Source organism: Protopterus annectens, chromosome 13.part0 (assembly GCF_019279795.1).
Source record: "Protopterus annectens isolate FY-2018-M chromosome 13.part0, PAN1.0, whole genome shotgun sequence".
In the NCBI taxonomy this organism is placed as follows: Eukaryota; Metazoa; Chordata; order Ceratodontiformes; family Protopteridae; genus Protopterus; species Protopterus annectens.
The window spans coordinates 446,613,583-446,629,037 of record NC_056747.1 but is presented as its reverse complement, the minus strand read 5'-3'; the positions used below and the strand labels follow the sequence as shown (position 1 = coordinate 446,629,037).

General features: G+C 43.6%; 1 protein-coding gene across 1 annotated transcript in view; it reads right to left on the bottom strand.

Moving 5' to 3' along the window:
- Positions 1–6,616: 6,616 nt before the first annotated feature.
- Positions 6,617–15,455, bottom strand: part of LOC122787398 (major facilitator superfamily domain-containing protein 12-like) — a 163,215-nt gene continuing 154,376 nt past the window's right edge. Inside the window, exon 3 of the mRNA XM_044054093.1 lies at positions 6,617–6,917. Within this exon, the coding sequence (XP_043910028.1) occupies positions 6,632–6,917 (286 nt within the window). The 3' untranslated portion in view covers positions 6,617–6,631. The remainder of the gene's footprint in view (positions 6,918–15,455) is intronic.

Here is a 15,455-nt window from a genome sequence, read left to right as displayed (position 1 = left end):
TATCATCCATAGACAATCTGGCCTGAAAAGCTGTAGACATAGATACAGACCAGGGAGAGTGAGCCTTCACTTGGAACAGTAAATCTCTTCCCCCTGAAGTATAAATGAAAGAAATACAACTGGAAATCCACCTGGACAATGTGACTTTGGAAACAGGAGACCCAACTCTGTTTTCCGAAAATGAAAAACAACTGATCAGATTTTCTGAGGTCCTTCCTTCTGGGCAAATAAAATCGTAATTGTCTGTGCACATCCAACTGATGAAATTTGAATTCTGCCTTGTTCGAGAACGGAGGAAAAAAACGCTGGTAATTCAATGGATTGGTTAAGGTTACTAACTGACGCTACTTTGGGAAGAAAAGAAGGATTCGGTCTGAGAGAAACCCTGTCCTTATGAAAAATCAAATAAGGTGGTTTGATTGATAAAGCTTGAAGCTCCAAAACACGTCTGGCTGACGTGATGGCTACCAAAAAGACAGTCTTCCAAGTTAAGAATTTTAAATCACAGGTGGCTGCAGGCTCAAAGGGGGGTGAAGTAAGACCCTGTAGAACAAAGTTCAAGTCCCAAGGCATAACAGGTTCAGAGACAGGAGGACGAAGCAACAAAGTGCCCTTCAGGAAAGCCTTACAGAGTCTATGTGCCATTAGACTAGGTTCGTCTGAGACATGAAAGGTAGAAATCGCCGCAAACTGGACTTTAATGGTTGTGGCAGCTGATTCCTGGTTGAAAAGCATAGAAAGGAACTCCAATACTGACTAGATTGGAGCTGTGTAAGGGTTGATCTTTTTGGCATGTGCCCAGATGGAAAATCGTTTCCATTTGCTGTAATAAATCTTCCAAATCTTCCTGGTCAAAGGCTTATGAGAGGAAGATAGAATATGAACCACCTCTGGCGAAAAATGGTGAAGCCTAACTAATGATGGAAGTGGAGTAGCCAAGCTGTCAACCAGAGGGTCCGAAGAGACGGATGGAGCTGCCCTGACATGTGAGTCAGTATGTCAGGTTGTGGGTCCAGAATCCAAGGAGTGTCCATAAGATAGGGATGGAGAAAGGGGAACCAAATTTGACGAAGCCAGTGTGGAGCAATCAGAATAATTTTGCTTCCCAAGGACTGCACTTTCTGAATAACCTTTGACAGCAAAGGAACCGGAGGGAATGCATTTAATAGACTGGAGGGCCAATCGTGGACTAGAGTGTCCCTGGGTGACTCCCCCTGAGGGGGGATAAGGGTGAAGTAGCTGCTGCATTTGGCACTGAGGGGGCTGGCAAAAAGGTCGCAGCAAGGCTGACCCCACCTGCTGAAAATCTGTTCCGCAACTTGACAGTTCAGGGACCACATGTGAGGCATCAGAATAGCTCTGCTTAGCCTGTCTGTGATCACATTGGACTTCCCGGAATGTGCATTGCTACCAGAAAATGTTGGGAAGACACTGCCCACTGCCACACTCACATTGCCTCTCTGCAAAGGGGGTACGACTTGGTTCCTCCCTGTTAGTTTACATACCATACCACCGACATACTGTCCGAGTGGATTGCAATAGTCCCGAGAGGAAGAAAGCTCTGAAGTGCCTGCAATGCTAGTAGCACTGCTCTCATCTCCAGGACACTGGTATGCAGATGCATCTCATGCTCTTGTCACGTGTCATGGACTGTCCTGCTTAGATAATGCCCCCCCACCCCATCTGGGAGACATCCGTAGTCACCGTGACAACCGGAGGTGAAGGAACGAAGGGCTTTCCCGCATTGAGATTGTCGGTGTGAAGCCACCAGCCGAGATCCTGTTTGCAGCTGTCTGTGAGTAGAATAGGGTGAGAAAGTGGAAGACGTTGAAGAGACCACTGTGCGAAAAGTAGCCACTGAAGGAGCCTCATATGTAACCTTGCCAGGGGGACTAACATAATCGTAGCAGCCATCGTCCCCAACAATTGGAGGACCAATTTTGCCTTCACTCTCCTCAGAGGGAGCAAGGCGTAAACCTGTTGTTGTAGGACTCTGATTCTTTCCTGTGGTAGAAACGCCCGCATGAGGACTGTCTAATTCGGCGCCTATAAATGTGACACGCTGCAAGGGCAACAAGGCAGATTTTTCCCAATTCAAGGTGATGACCAACTGTTGACATAGGTTGATAGTAGCGTCTCTGGTCTGAAGTAGCAGATGCCTGGTGGTGGCAGTAAGGAACCAGTCATCAAGGTATGGAAACACTTGGAATCCCTGACATCTCAAGTGAGCAGTCACCACTGCCAAGCATTTGGGCTGTGATGAGAACAAAGGGAAGGGCTCGAAACTGAAAGTGACTGGCTCCCAGCCAGAAGCGTAGGTGACTTATGTGGTAGTAAGCATCCTTGAGGTCGATGGAGCACATCCACACTTCTTTCCCAACAATGGGAGAATAGATTGCAATGTGACCATTCGGAACTTTGACTTTTGCACGAGTGTTCAATCAGCTGAGATCCAAAATGGGTCTCAGGTCCCCTGTCCTTTTCGGCACCAAAAAAAAAATCTGGAGTAAGTCCCTAATCTGATCTGGTCTGAGGGGACATGTTAAATGGCTCCTTTTTCTAGCAGCTTTGAAACTTCTGAAGCTGCGGAATCCTTTTGACTGGGTGGAACATCCAGGATTTTCTTGATTGGAAGGGGAGTTGACGAGAAGGGAATGACATATCCTCCGGAAATTATTCATAGAACCCATTGGTCCTGGGTGATGTCTTGCTAGGCCTCCGGGTATAATGAGATTCGAACCCCGACTGCCTCCAGAAAAGCACAGTCGGGCCTCCCATCAGGAGCAGCGGTAGGGAGAACCATGAAAGGAATCGCGGTCCCCCGAGTTGCGAGGGCCTCCTCTGCCCATAGGGTGGCGTCTACCTGAATAACCACCCCCTCCCCTGCCTCTAGAGGGGGGGCTCACCTTGTGCATCGGGAAAAAACCTCTGTGATTTCTTGAACCACATCTTTCCATCCCTCTGGGCCTTGGGATAAGGCCTAGAGGGAAGGGAAAAATGGACTCCTACAGCAGACAGAGTTTTTCCCTCTTGCTCGCACCTAGTAAGAGTGTCTTTCACCTTGGTTCCGAACAAAAAGGAACCATCAAACAGGGCATCGGTGAATGTAGACTTGAAGGCCTCTGCGAAATGACAAAGGCGCATCCAGGCATGTCTCCAAAGAGCGACTCCTGAACTTGCTGCCCTACTCGCTCCCTCGGCTGCGTGAGAGATCAGCCTCATGGAGGAGTTCACAGCAGAACTGAGGGTAGACATCTGAGCGTTGACCTTCAGAGCCACCGCCTCAGAAACGTTACCAGAGTATCTCCAAGCTCCTTTAGGAGATCTCTCTGGAGCCGTGTAAAGTGTGATAAGTAATTCAGTGACTGCAAAGTAAAGGCCGCTGAAGAAAATGTACGCTTCCCGTACCGGTCCTAGACTCCTTGTTAGGGGGATGGATGGTGGAAGAAGTCTCAGATAATTCCTTCTTGGTAGCCGCTGCCACCACCATTGGCATCCACAGGGACTCCCTTGGATAGAAATTCCTTATCAGGAGGGGCAGACAAAAATTGATTGGGTCTCCTGGGGACTGGTTCCACAGAGTCAGGGGTTTTTCGCACCCTTCGACAAACCAGATCCAGAAGCTTGAAGGGTGGAGACACCCAGGAGGCAGAGGATTGAGCACCAAAGGCCTTCAGGAACACAGATTCCTCTTCGGTGGGGGCTTTGGATGGCCAGTCACCTCTTTGCTTCAAAATCTCTAGGATGTCAGAGAAAGAAACATCCTCAGAGGATGACTTAGGGGACCCCTCCGATTCCTCGAGGTCAGTGTCTGATGTGAGAGACTCATTTTGGGAATCTATGTGCTTCCTCTAGCACGTTCTCTTTCTGGGTGGCTCCTCAGGCAAAAACTCAAGGGGCCCTCAGAAATATGGGGACCACTCGTGGGGGTACCCTGAGGCCTTAGGGCTCCGCAGTCAAGAGATAGAGGGTGATCAGAGACCTGCACCAGTGCTGTAGGGGACAGAGTGACCGAACCATATGATGCCGATGACTACCTGGCCAGCGTGCTTCGCATGGCCTCGAAAGCTGGTCCTCCCGGGTCCAAAGATCGACCAGCCTCCGAAGCAGAGACAGGAGTCATGCTTCCCCGCACCGAAGCACCAAGAGGGAGACTAGGAGCAGAGAGATGTCCTGAAGCCTCTCCCTCGGGTCCGACCAAGGAATCCTGAGTCCTGAACCCTGTGGATGGTGCCGACGGGGTCGGAGCTGATGTCGGAACAGATAAGCCAGGAGGGGCTGTCGGAACCGAACTAGCAACATCACACAGAGCCGAGCACTCCGGCTCCGAAAGCTGAAATGCACTCTGAGGAGGAAGTATCGATGTAGGTAGAGGGACCGGCTCCGGAGCCAACTGGGTCGGAGCCTAAAACAATTTTGCCAGTACCGGTGACTGAAGAAATCTCTGCACCACTCTATCGATGTCCACATCCAATAAGGTCCTGGAGGATTTGGAGGATAGGGAAGGAGATCGAGACCTCCTCTCTGATGGAGAACTGTGAGGAGGAGATACTGGCCTAGTGCTAGGCGACCGGCTCCGAACAGGCTCCAAGAAAACTGGAGCCGAAGCAGGTTCCATAACCACCGACACTTCCTGCGGCCCCGAGGACAATGAAGCAGAGGATGTTGTTGAAGATTTTGCTGTTTTCGCTGGCGGCTCTGATGATACTGATGGAGCCGGGGATCACTTTTTAGCCTTGGAAGATTTAGCTTTTGATGGAGAAGACTTAAAGCTGGAAGCACTCTCCAAACCCTCCTCGAAGGAGAGCTTCAGAAGTCCCTTCAGGAAAGGAAGAACAAATTGATTTTGAAGAACACGTGGGCTAAAAGCATGACAAAAACTACATGATTCCTGGAAGTGAATCGCTCCCAGACAGTACACACAGAGTGTCCATCAGTGATGGACATCTTGTAACTACACTTGGTGAACTTCTTAAAGCCCAAGGGCTTATGCTCCTTAGTATCTTTAGACAGTTACCACAAACACTGAGTAACTAACTCAAAAACTAGACCAATGGTCAAACAGCCACAAGCGCGGGAACAGGACAAACAAACAGTACACCACACAGACCTCTAACTAAAACGGTCCTAGACACAAGTACAAGGGGGAGGACTAATTCAACTAATTTAAACGGTTTTAGCCCAAGGGAAAAAGCACACAAGAAAAGCAAGGGGACAGACTAGGTCCTCTAACTGAAATGGGCCTAGCCCGTTGGAAACAGCTAGTGGGATACCACAAGAACACGCTATAAGAAAAAACAACTCTTCCACAACCCAGTTCAAGAAACACACACAAAAGCTATGAAAATAGCTTTTTTTTTTGTAAAAAACTTCTCTGCTATAAAGAAGAAAACGTACTTAGCCACAGCCAAGAGCGAGACCACGTCCGAGCTACACGAGCGGCAAACGAGATCTGGGTATAGAGAGCAGTGTAGCATGGGATACCATCTTAGCCCAGCCAACAGAAAGACTTCGAGCTAAAGTATGGCCGAGTCGGAGCAGACATTCGGCTCCGAACCCATGGGTAAGAATGTAGGCGAGATTGGACGACATAACATCAGTTGTTTCAGGGATAGGGTTTGCACATTTTTCTGTCTGTCTATTTGCTAGGTCTACTGGTCAAGTGGATGGTGCCATTCTGGATCAGTTCAGAACACTGTTGGTTGGTATTTCTTATACTTCACTTATAAAACTAAAAAAGGTCTTATAATTCTCCTCATTTTCAGAAGCTAATTTATGTTTGTGGTTTTGCCTTACCAGCCTGATATTGTTAAAGTTAAGTTTAATGTGAGGAATTTTAAATCTATTATGTGAGTTGGGAAGTAGTTTTCTCTTTGTTATAATTTATTTAAGCTGGTGTGCAGGTGCAGACTCATTGGTTAGGTCAAATCTCATAAAAAGGGAAATCTTTTTGGCATGTTCTTCCTGCAGCCTTCCATCTCAAATATTAGTACGAACCCCATCACATCCAAATAAAATGTGTCCGCTAACAAAATGTGCCATGTTTTTCTAGGACTTTGATGGTGCAAGCTGGTGATTTATAGTCAGTCTTAAAATATTTAGTATTAGTGAAACAGTAATCACACATTCTTGAAGAAAGTAAAATTCCACTAAACACCACATTTGTCGAGTTGCTTTCACAAAACCATGTTGTGAAAAGCCAAACATATTTCATAGAAGGGGTTATTTCAAGTTGGTCATCCATTCAAGTAATTAGGTAATTTCAAACATGTTCAAGTAAAGTAAAAGTTTGGCAAACAAAATGCATGATCTGTAGTCGGTTGTCAATTTCTTTTAACAAGTTGACAATTAACTAATTACTTTACAAATTGTGTAAACATTACAATCACCCCTAATTAGTGCTTAACAGATCAGTGATATAATTTGGCACCTGCACATTATAATTAATACAAGGCATTGGGTGGCATTTCAGTAAGATTTCTACTTTCAGTTGGGAGTTTTTCAACAAGAGTTCATACACACATATACTCTTTTAAAAAAGAATAAAGTACAAAAAAAATGCCCATGATCTTTAAATGCACATATTTTGTTGAGTTGTTTACACTGTGCAGCAAGAGCAGTGACAGTGAGGTTAGTCCATAATAAGTTCACCTAGAGGAGCAAAAAACAGCAAGCTAAATGCCTCAAGAGTACACATTACCATCACATTAATATACACACATGTACTGCATTTTATGTGGGAGAAAGATGGAAGCATTACTGTACATACTCGAAAGACTGTAACATCTTCTCTGCCAAGGTCATCACTACTCCCCAGATGTGCAACTGTGTGTACGACTGGGTGCCCCACTTCAAAGTGAAAGAACAACCACGCCAGACCATACACAGTGATATTGGCAATAACTGTAAATGCATACCTGAAAATGAAAATATAAAAAAAAAATTATTGTGTGGTCCAAATATGTGACAGCTCTACACCCATTTTCAAACAGTACTTTACATCAAAGCAAGGTAACCACACAGAGTGGGTTGGCAGCATTACTTTCATGGTTTCATTTTATTCATTATTTTTGAATTTGTTAACCAGTGTATTGCTCTAATCACAAAAGACCAGTGTCAGTCTGAGCCCAGAGAAAAGTAAATAAGGAACAAAGAAACAAAAACATGTACATCTATTACAGTATGGTAAGGTAATTATAATGAGTATACCATACAGACAGAAGGAAACGCCGTAAGAAATGTGGTTCACTAAAATGTAAGAAGAAACAACTCAACAGCAAACCTCAGACGAATACACCTGTTTAAATAAATACAGTTTAACTCTTCATATATCACCTTCAGTGATGTAATGCTTATGCTCCCATAATCTGCTGCATGCCATGAGATGAGAACATATGAAAGCACAGACCTGTAGCTACCTTACTGTAAATACGTCACTTACAGGAAAGAACTGGGGTCCGAATGGAGAGATGAAAAGGGTCTGAATGGAGAGTTTCTGAGAGATGAAGCAAGAAAAGAAAAGTAGTATTTCTAGAACAGAATTTATTCTCATGTCTTGGTCAGCACCTTCATTTGAGGGGGGGGGGGTGCTATTTTTACAAAATCTCACCAACATGATGATGATACATATAGACTGTATTTTATATATCATGGAGAAAGATAGGTTAAAAAATAATGAAGACTGGGTACACAGGTTCCAGAATAAAGTGCCCAATCCTGGTGTATGCATTGGTGCCAGGACTAGAAGAGAAGGCCGTGTATAATCATCAGGATTTGGAAACAATCGTAAAAAAGAGTTAGGCCAGGCTCAGTAGATGGGGGGGGGGGGAGGGAGAGGGCCCCCCCCCCCAGAAGTAAAACAAAAAGCACTCCACAAAAACTGACAGGCAAAAAAAACAGGCATACAGGAGATGAAGTGGACTATTGAGGATAAGGAAGAAAATATTTACAATAACGATTACACAAGAAGGCCAGAACTTCAATATACAAGATATTTAGAAAAATTAAAATAGAGGAATTAGAGGAAAGAAAAATACTTAAAACAAGAAAGCTAACAAAAAGGCTATAAATAAAAATGTATACTTAATGCAACAGAACAATGAAAAAGCATTGGCTTGATGAAGAAAAACTGGGATATCTGGAAAAAGAAGCATCAGAAGAAGTGAGAAAATATAAACAAAAACAGAGGTTTCTCAATACTATAAAAATGAAACATGGACACGGGAAGAAGAGGAGGAGATCTGGTAAGGAGCAAAATTTATGCAAAGGGGAAAAGCAAAATAATCAATACAAAAAAAAAAAGCAACTTTAAAGTTATTTGAAGAGAAATTCATGCAAAGGCACCCAGATATAGAAAATTCCTAAAGAAGGTACCTAACCACTCTCTCTCTCTCTCTCTCTCAGACAGCAGTATTCTAAAGAATTTTATTTTGTCACAAGATATGCTCATTCAAGAAACACCTGACAAGAGAGTTAGCAGCCTCGTCTTAAGGTCTTGTTAAAACTCCAACAGTGTATAGGACTGTGTTCAAGTACTATGAAACAAATGAACCTGATGTGAGTAAGACAGGCACTCTTCCCCTATGGTTCAGCTCTGTGTAGCCATATAGCCTCCTAGTCAAAGAAACTGTAACCAATGATGTTAAGTTTAGGAAGCCTGTGGCCGATGCTTGATACAGCTGTCGCAGTACACATGCCATGTATGCCCTAACTTACAACCTTGTTAGATGTTTCTTATAAAGGAGGACATACAGTAAAGCTCGGATATATTTTCTGAGAGTTCTATAAATGTCAGGACTGTTTTGCCTGCCAGCCTAATGTCCAAGTACTTCTGAAAGAAAACACACCTGGAATAATAAAACGTTCTTTGTTCTTTTTTTGCCAAATTATGCATCTTGAATTGCACATGAAAGCATCTAAATTACTTTGAAAAAAAAGAAGGCTTAATGTATTTTTTGACTCAAGACAATACAGTTGTGTTAGGAATTTAACATAAACACAGATGTTAAACAAGGTTCACAGTTGCAGTGCTCACTTTGAGATACCTCTGCCTGAAAGTAGCTTGCAGGTAGACAGTTTTCCAGAGGTCTACTCTCCCCCCTGGGTTCTCTCTTGTCAGTAGCATACAGGATGTATCAGCTGATTCCATCTTTGGTTCTTTCTTGCCCTAGCAGAACCAGGGATGAAGCCAACTGACCCAAGAGCAGGGTGGACCAGGTGGAACCTCCACCACCAGCTTGGGTCCAACCCAATGTGTCCCAATCCCAATACTCCAAGAGAAGGCTAACAAAACAAGGGATGAAGGCCTGCCAGTGTATAAAGCAGGAGGGGAAAAGTAAGATGAGGATGCCACCCAAAACATCACAGTAATACCAAGGAAAAGCAGAAAAAGGGGGATGGAGAAAGGGAGCTTGGACAATGCAGTGAAACTACTCAAACGTCTACATTCATATTAAGTTCCTAACACAACTCTGCTATGTTCATTGTAGTACTCACTGTCACAGCCCGCACTTTTGGGAAGATTCCGAAATCAGTGAGAAGAGGGGTGGTGGAGGACCCATTTGGAAATAAGCTGTTGTAGGTCAGCAGAAGCAAATCCTGACCTAGCTCTAGATGAAGTCCCCAGTTATTAATACTCTGAAAAAGTGTGCAACTAAAGACCAAGTGGCTGCTTCAGGCATAGCCTGGGTGGAGACTCCTCTAAGGAAAACTGAAGTGGAAACTGTGGCTCTAGTGGAATGTACTCTAATGTATTCTGGAACCGGTTTCCCTACTGTGCTGATAACAGAATGCAATGCCCAACCATTGAGGGTTTGTTTACTTATAAGTTTACCCTCTTTTCCTTTTGCAAAGGAAACAAACAGCTGTTTTGTTCTAGTCAAATCTTTTGTTCTGGGTAGGTAGAATCTCAGCTGCCAATGCTCATCAAGAGAATGCAAGGTCCTTTCCCTTAGTTTTGAAGTTTAGGAAAAAAGACTGGGAGTTGAATGGTCTAGTTTAAAGTCAGTTCAGTAATCACTAAGCATAAAGGAAGGCACGATTGTAGCATTATTTTGTTTTGATAGAACACCAGAAAAACACAAAGGTTATTACCACTAAGAACATAATTTTCCAAACGAGTAACTGCATAGGGCAATAGACTGCTGGTTCCGAAGGTGGGAATGTCAACTTCCATAGAACTTATCATCTGAGGTCCAACGAAGGAGCAATCTGTCTCTTGGGCAAGTATAAAGGAAGTCCCCACAAGTAGACAAGTCGAAGTAGCAGAGGCATGCACTTCAATAGATGTGTAGACTAAACTGGATTTGTAGAGCTCTAACAAGTACTTCAGGACAAAATGTCATCTTAGACTTTATGGGGATCATGGTCCCTGGATTGGCACCAGAAGAACCTTTTCCACTTTGCTAGGTAAGATTTGCTTGTGGTGGGTTTTCTAGCCTCCTTCTTAATGCTCTTCCTCTTAAATGTTGTGTCTTCCTGGGATTAGTGTGAGACCATACAGACTGTTATCCTCAGTTTGATCGGGTTGGGGTGCAGGACAGATACTCTATTCTGCAACAGAAGGTCCACTTGCTGAGACAGGATCCCATATTTTCTTCTTGATAAGTAACAAATGATAGGGAATCAGTTAGTTCTTGGTCAAAAAGGAGCTACGAGCATCATTTTTAGCATTCTCTCCAACAGTTTTGTCAGTATCTTGGGGATCAAGGGTACAGGATGGAAAGTGTACAGACCTGTCCAGTTCAGAAAGAAGGCATCTGCCCTCCAGGCCCCTGGAGTTGATAACCCGTCTCAGTTTCTTGTTCAACATATAGGTTTCTTGTACTCCCTATATGCTGGTCAGGTTTAGGAAAGTTTCTGTGGGCAGCATGAATTCATAAGTATCTGCATTGGTTCTGCACAGTCTGTTACCACTTTCTCTTTAGAAGGAATATACATGTTCTTCATAGATACACCCCTTATATTTCCCAAGCTTGCATGGCTAGTCTGCAAAATAAGTGTGAGCAAGTCCCTCCTTGTTTATTTATATACCGCATTACTGTGGAGTGCCTGTCTGCACTTGTATGGCAACCACCCGCAATGCAAGAAGAAAATATTTCAGTGGTAGAATAAGTGCCATTATTTCCTTGTTGTTTATGTACTTCTACTTTCCTACGTCTCTTGGATCAGATGGGACCCCATGCTATGTCTTAGAATTCTGCTGCAAGGGTAATTGTTGACTCCAGAGACTGAGGGTTTCACCTTGTTCATGACTCATTCCCTGCCTCCACAATGAGACTTTTTGTGTATAGTAAGCAAATACTCATTTCCATTTGGTGGAGGTGCTGATTCCACCTGCTTTTTTAAGTACCACTGAAATTTCCTCATGTGTCAAAGGCACCAACAGAATGCATGCTGCTGAGTACCCTACATGCCTTAAATGTTGCCTGTGATCTTCTCCTTTTAAATGAAGCTAGTTTGTCAGCTTCTCCAGTTTGTCCTGAGAGAGGAAGGCCCTGCAATAAGTAGTGTCCACACGTTTCCAGAATGTTCACTCTCTGAGAAGGAATCAGGGAAGATTTCTCTATGCTTTACTGTCAAGTCCTAGTCCCTGAATCACTTTATAGTGAAATTCAGGGCAATCATAGCACCGTAGTAGGGCTCTTTTAGTAGAACACAATTGTCTAGGTAGGAGTAGCACTGAATGCACTTTGCTCTGCAAAAGATTATTACTGTAGTCAAAAAAATTGTGAGTACTGTGGGTATACTGAACAAGCCAAAGGACAAGATGGTAAAAGGATAATGCTCTCTCTCTCTCTCTCTCTCTCTCTCACTGCTGTGAATCTTGTGCTTATGGGAATGTGAAGGTAAGCATCCTACAAGACCAGGATTACCATGAATGCACATGCAGGAATAATTGACAGGAGTCTCTGAAGTGTGACCACCTTGATTCTGGGTGCTTTTACAAATTGGTTTAGATAGGAGAGATCTAGAATGGGCCTTAAAGGCACCTCCTTCCTTGGAGTCAGAAACAATCTAGAGTAAAACCTTGTGCCTTCCTCCTATGATGGCACTTTCCCCATTGTTTCTTGCATAACTTTTAGAACTTGAAGGATGAACTGAGTGTAATACCTGGGAATTGGTAGGATACATCTAGAATAGGTATCTCTATGAACTGAAAGCTGTATCCATTTTTTTTCCATTAAGCTTAGCAATCACTTGTCCTCAGTGACTTCTTTCCAATTGATTAAAAAGGCAGATAAGTTCCCTTCAAGTTTTGGAGGATAGGAAACAAGAATGGAGGGGGTTGGGATGTTCTTGGGGAATGGCTAAGAGGAGGAGTTAGCCAAGTTGAGTCATGGCTGATCCCTCAGAGGTAGGGGCCTCAGCCATGAGGTGCCCCAAAGCTTCTGGCTACATTTTGCTCATTATTCCTTTTTCTATAAAGTGTTTTCCCCTTGCCATTCCTTTTTACACTTATCTTTTTTATCCCTTGACATATCTAGCTGGTTTTTGTCTGGAATTTGAAGGCTGGGTCTTGGCTGGGAAACTTCTACAGTACCTAGACACATACGTCTGAAAACACATTCAAACAGACTAGATAGTCTTACCCTTCCACTCCATATACTTCTTGAGCAGGGAGTCCAAGGAATAGGTCCTTGCTCAAGGGGACATTTAGAATATCAGACTTCACATTTTTTGGTACAGATATTGTCCTCAGCCAGGTATGCCTTCTCTAATAGCCCTGTTAAGATGCATCAACAGCATAATAGCTACATTTCTTAGAATACTTGACTAAACAGTAAAAGAATTAACAGGCTTGTGTCAGATATTTATCCTTAATCCTCTCTACATTGGTCCTTGTCTGCATCAGCAGTTTATCTGTTGCTAAGGCAACATATGGGACTGGCAGTTTAATACACTGACTGTACACACTGTTCCCCAAATATATCAACAGCTCTGCTCTACTTGCCATTTGAGATACGATTTCTGGCAGGAGCTGCAACTGCTCCCTTATTAGGATCCAGGGACATCACATTTGATCAGCAAATGGGTTCCAGTGAATCCTTGACCCCATAAAGCCAGTCAGATTTCCTTGGAGCAAGGTGAAGGGAGCCAGATGCCATTAATGCATTCAGAAACATATCTTTCAGAACCTCTAACACTGGAGGGATAGCAAGAAGCATGGGTTCAAGGAGACCCATGAAGGCCCTAGACGTTTGTTGGACTTTGGGATCCCACTGGAAAGTCAGTTTCATTTTCTGAAATGTATCGCCAAAGGAAAGGTCTTCCAGTGGGGAAGCAGAGGACAAGCTCTCCTCAATGTCCAAGTCCAGGGTCTCAATTGATGTGACCTTGCTGACATATGTCAGTTCCTTAGCTTCTGTGACTATGGAGTTAGATTCCACTGGAGTGGAATCCATCCTTTTCTTCAAATAGGGTCCAAACACACACCAAGCTTCCATCTCAAGTTTCTTGGATCTTGGTATGTCATGAGGGTTTCAGCCATCTGAACCAATATATCCAAAGAAGTCTGGGTGGGGGGGGTGTTGAATTGAGGCACTGCCCAGCCTAAGGCGAAGCAAGCTGGGTTGAACCAGTTTAGCTTTTTGTGACTTGTTCCTACTACATATGGACATATCTGACTTTTGAGGCCTATAGCTGTAGTGCAGGGAATCCAAGCCTCAGTTCAGTTGCCAAGATCTTCCTCGCATGCAAATATCCATAGGATTCCACCTTTCTATTCCATAATCAAGATGCAGGCCTCATATGCTGGAGGGTCTTAGGCTGCTGAAAGTGCCTCAAAGTGTTGGTTGAGAAAGACAAGCTAGAAACCAAAGGCATGGTCTGTTGTGAAGTGGTCACATGAAAGGTCTCATCCAAAATGGATTCTGCTGTCAGGGGCTGCAAAAGCACCTCAGCTGTTACAGAATCACTAGACCTTGGAAACCTCAAGTTGTCAGTCACATCCTTGGTTTTCTAAGCTTCTTCCTTTTGTGTTTCTTTATAGAAGGGCTTCCATAGGCCAATAATGATGCCACAGTAGCCTGAAACTAGGCTCATGCCCCTTTTTGGCAGCAAAACCTGTACAGACTTGTGATGATGTCAAACGGTCTTCAATGTAAATGAAGAACAGTGCAGCTAAGAGTCCACATCCTGCTTGGGGCTGAAGCAAGACACTTACTGTGAAAGTCCTTTTCTGGTATCTGCTAGTCAAAGATGACAGTGGACTCTTCTGACCTATATTCTGAATCAGACAACAGCTTTACAAAAATAGTCATCAACCAATACAGGAAAGAAATCTCCTATGGGGTAATTATCTGTTCTTGGAGGAAGGCCAGGTGTCAGACAACTCACTCTGTGCAGATGCATACAACCAGTGCAAAATGCACAGCAAGAAAGATCTGGAGATAGCATCAGCCAATGTACTCATTATGCTACAGACACCCCCACATAGGAAAGAGAATGCTGATCAGAAACCTGGGGCAGGGAGGAGCTTTGGGAGACTGGCTGGCTGTGGGCTACCTGCAGGCAGGACCTCTCAAAAGTGAGGACTGTACTAGTGAATAGTAAGATGAACATCTTGCTCTCCCAGGGCATGAACAGTTATGCACTCCTAAAAATACTTGCTGATTTGAGAAAGTGCTGGAATCGCTTTAAACACTATATTCAGCATGCAACAGGACAGTTATACTGACTTTAAGTGACATTTAATCAAATTCAGGGATGAGCACTAGGCTAACTGCTTTTGTGGGCTATTTTAAGCCTAACCAATTTTCTTAGCTGAGAAGTAAACCCTGTACCTATTGTCTGTGAGGTAAACACCTTAACTATTACGTCAAAGCCCAACTCCCATAAAGTTCTAGAAGAACACAGTTCAACTATAAGGAATGAAGCCAAAGTGCCAGTGCGCACTCTGAATTTTAATGTTCTGCTATTGATTTTATACTCAGCGTGTTTCTCAGCTTAACTGTATAATAAAGTTGATAATCAGTACTAGTTTGTGTTAGCTTAACAGTATTCAGATTAATCAATTCTCCTGTGGAATACTAGGCTAACACAACTCATCAGATTGACACTGCACTCTGTAAAGGCATGATGCACAACAGTAACCAGGCTTCACACTACCTTTTGATACTACAGTTACCTGCTGAAATGTATTCCTTTTTGCCTGCAGTACTGCATTTAACTCTATGGCGTCATTCTTGACTTTATAGTAACTGTTTGTTCTACTTCGGTTAATAGGTGCTCTGATCCTAATGCAATTACTGGCACATATTAAATTTGTACACATTTTGTACTTAGTTTATATACTTATCAGGGACCTGGGGACCCAGGTTGATAGTAGTCTGTCATTCGACACCCATGTAGCTAAAGTAGTTAGGAAGACCTTCTACATTGCCCACCTTATCATGAAGGGATTCTCATCTAGATCAAGGGAGGTCATAGTCTCCCTTTACTCATCACTCATCAGA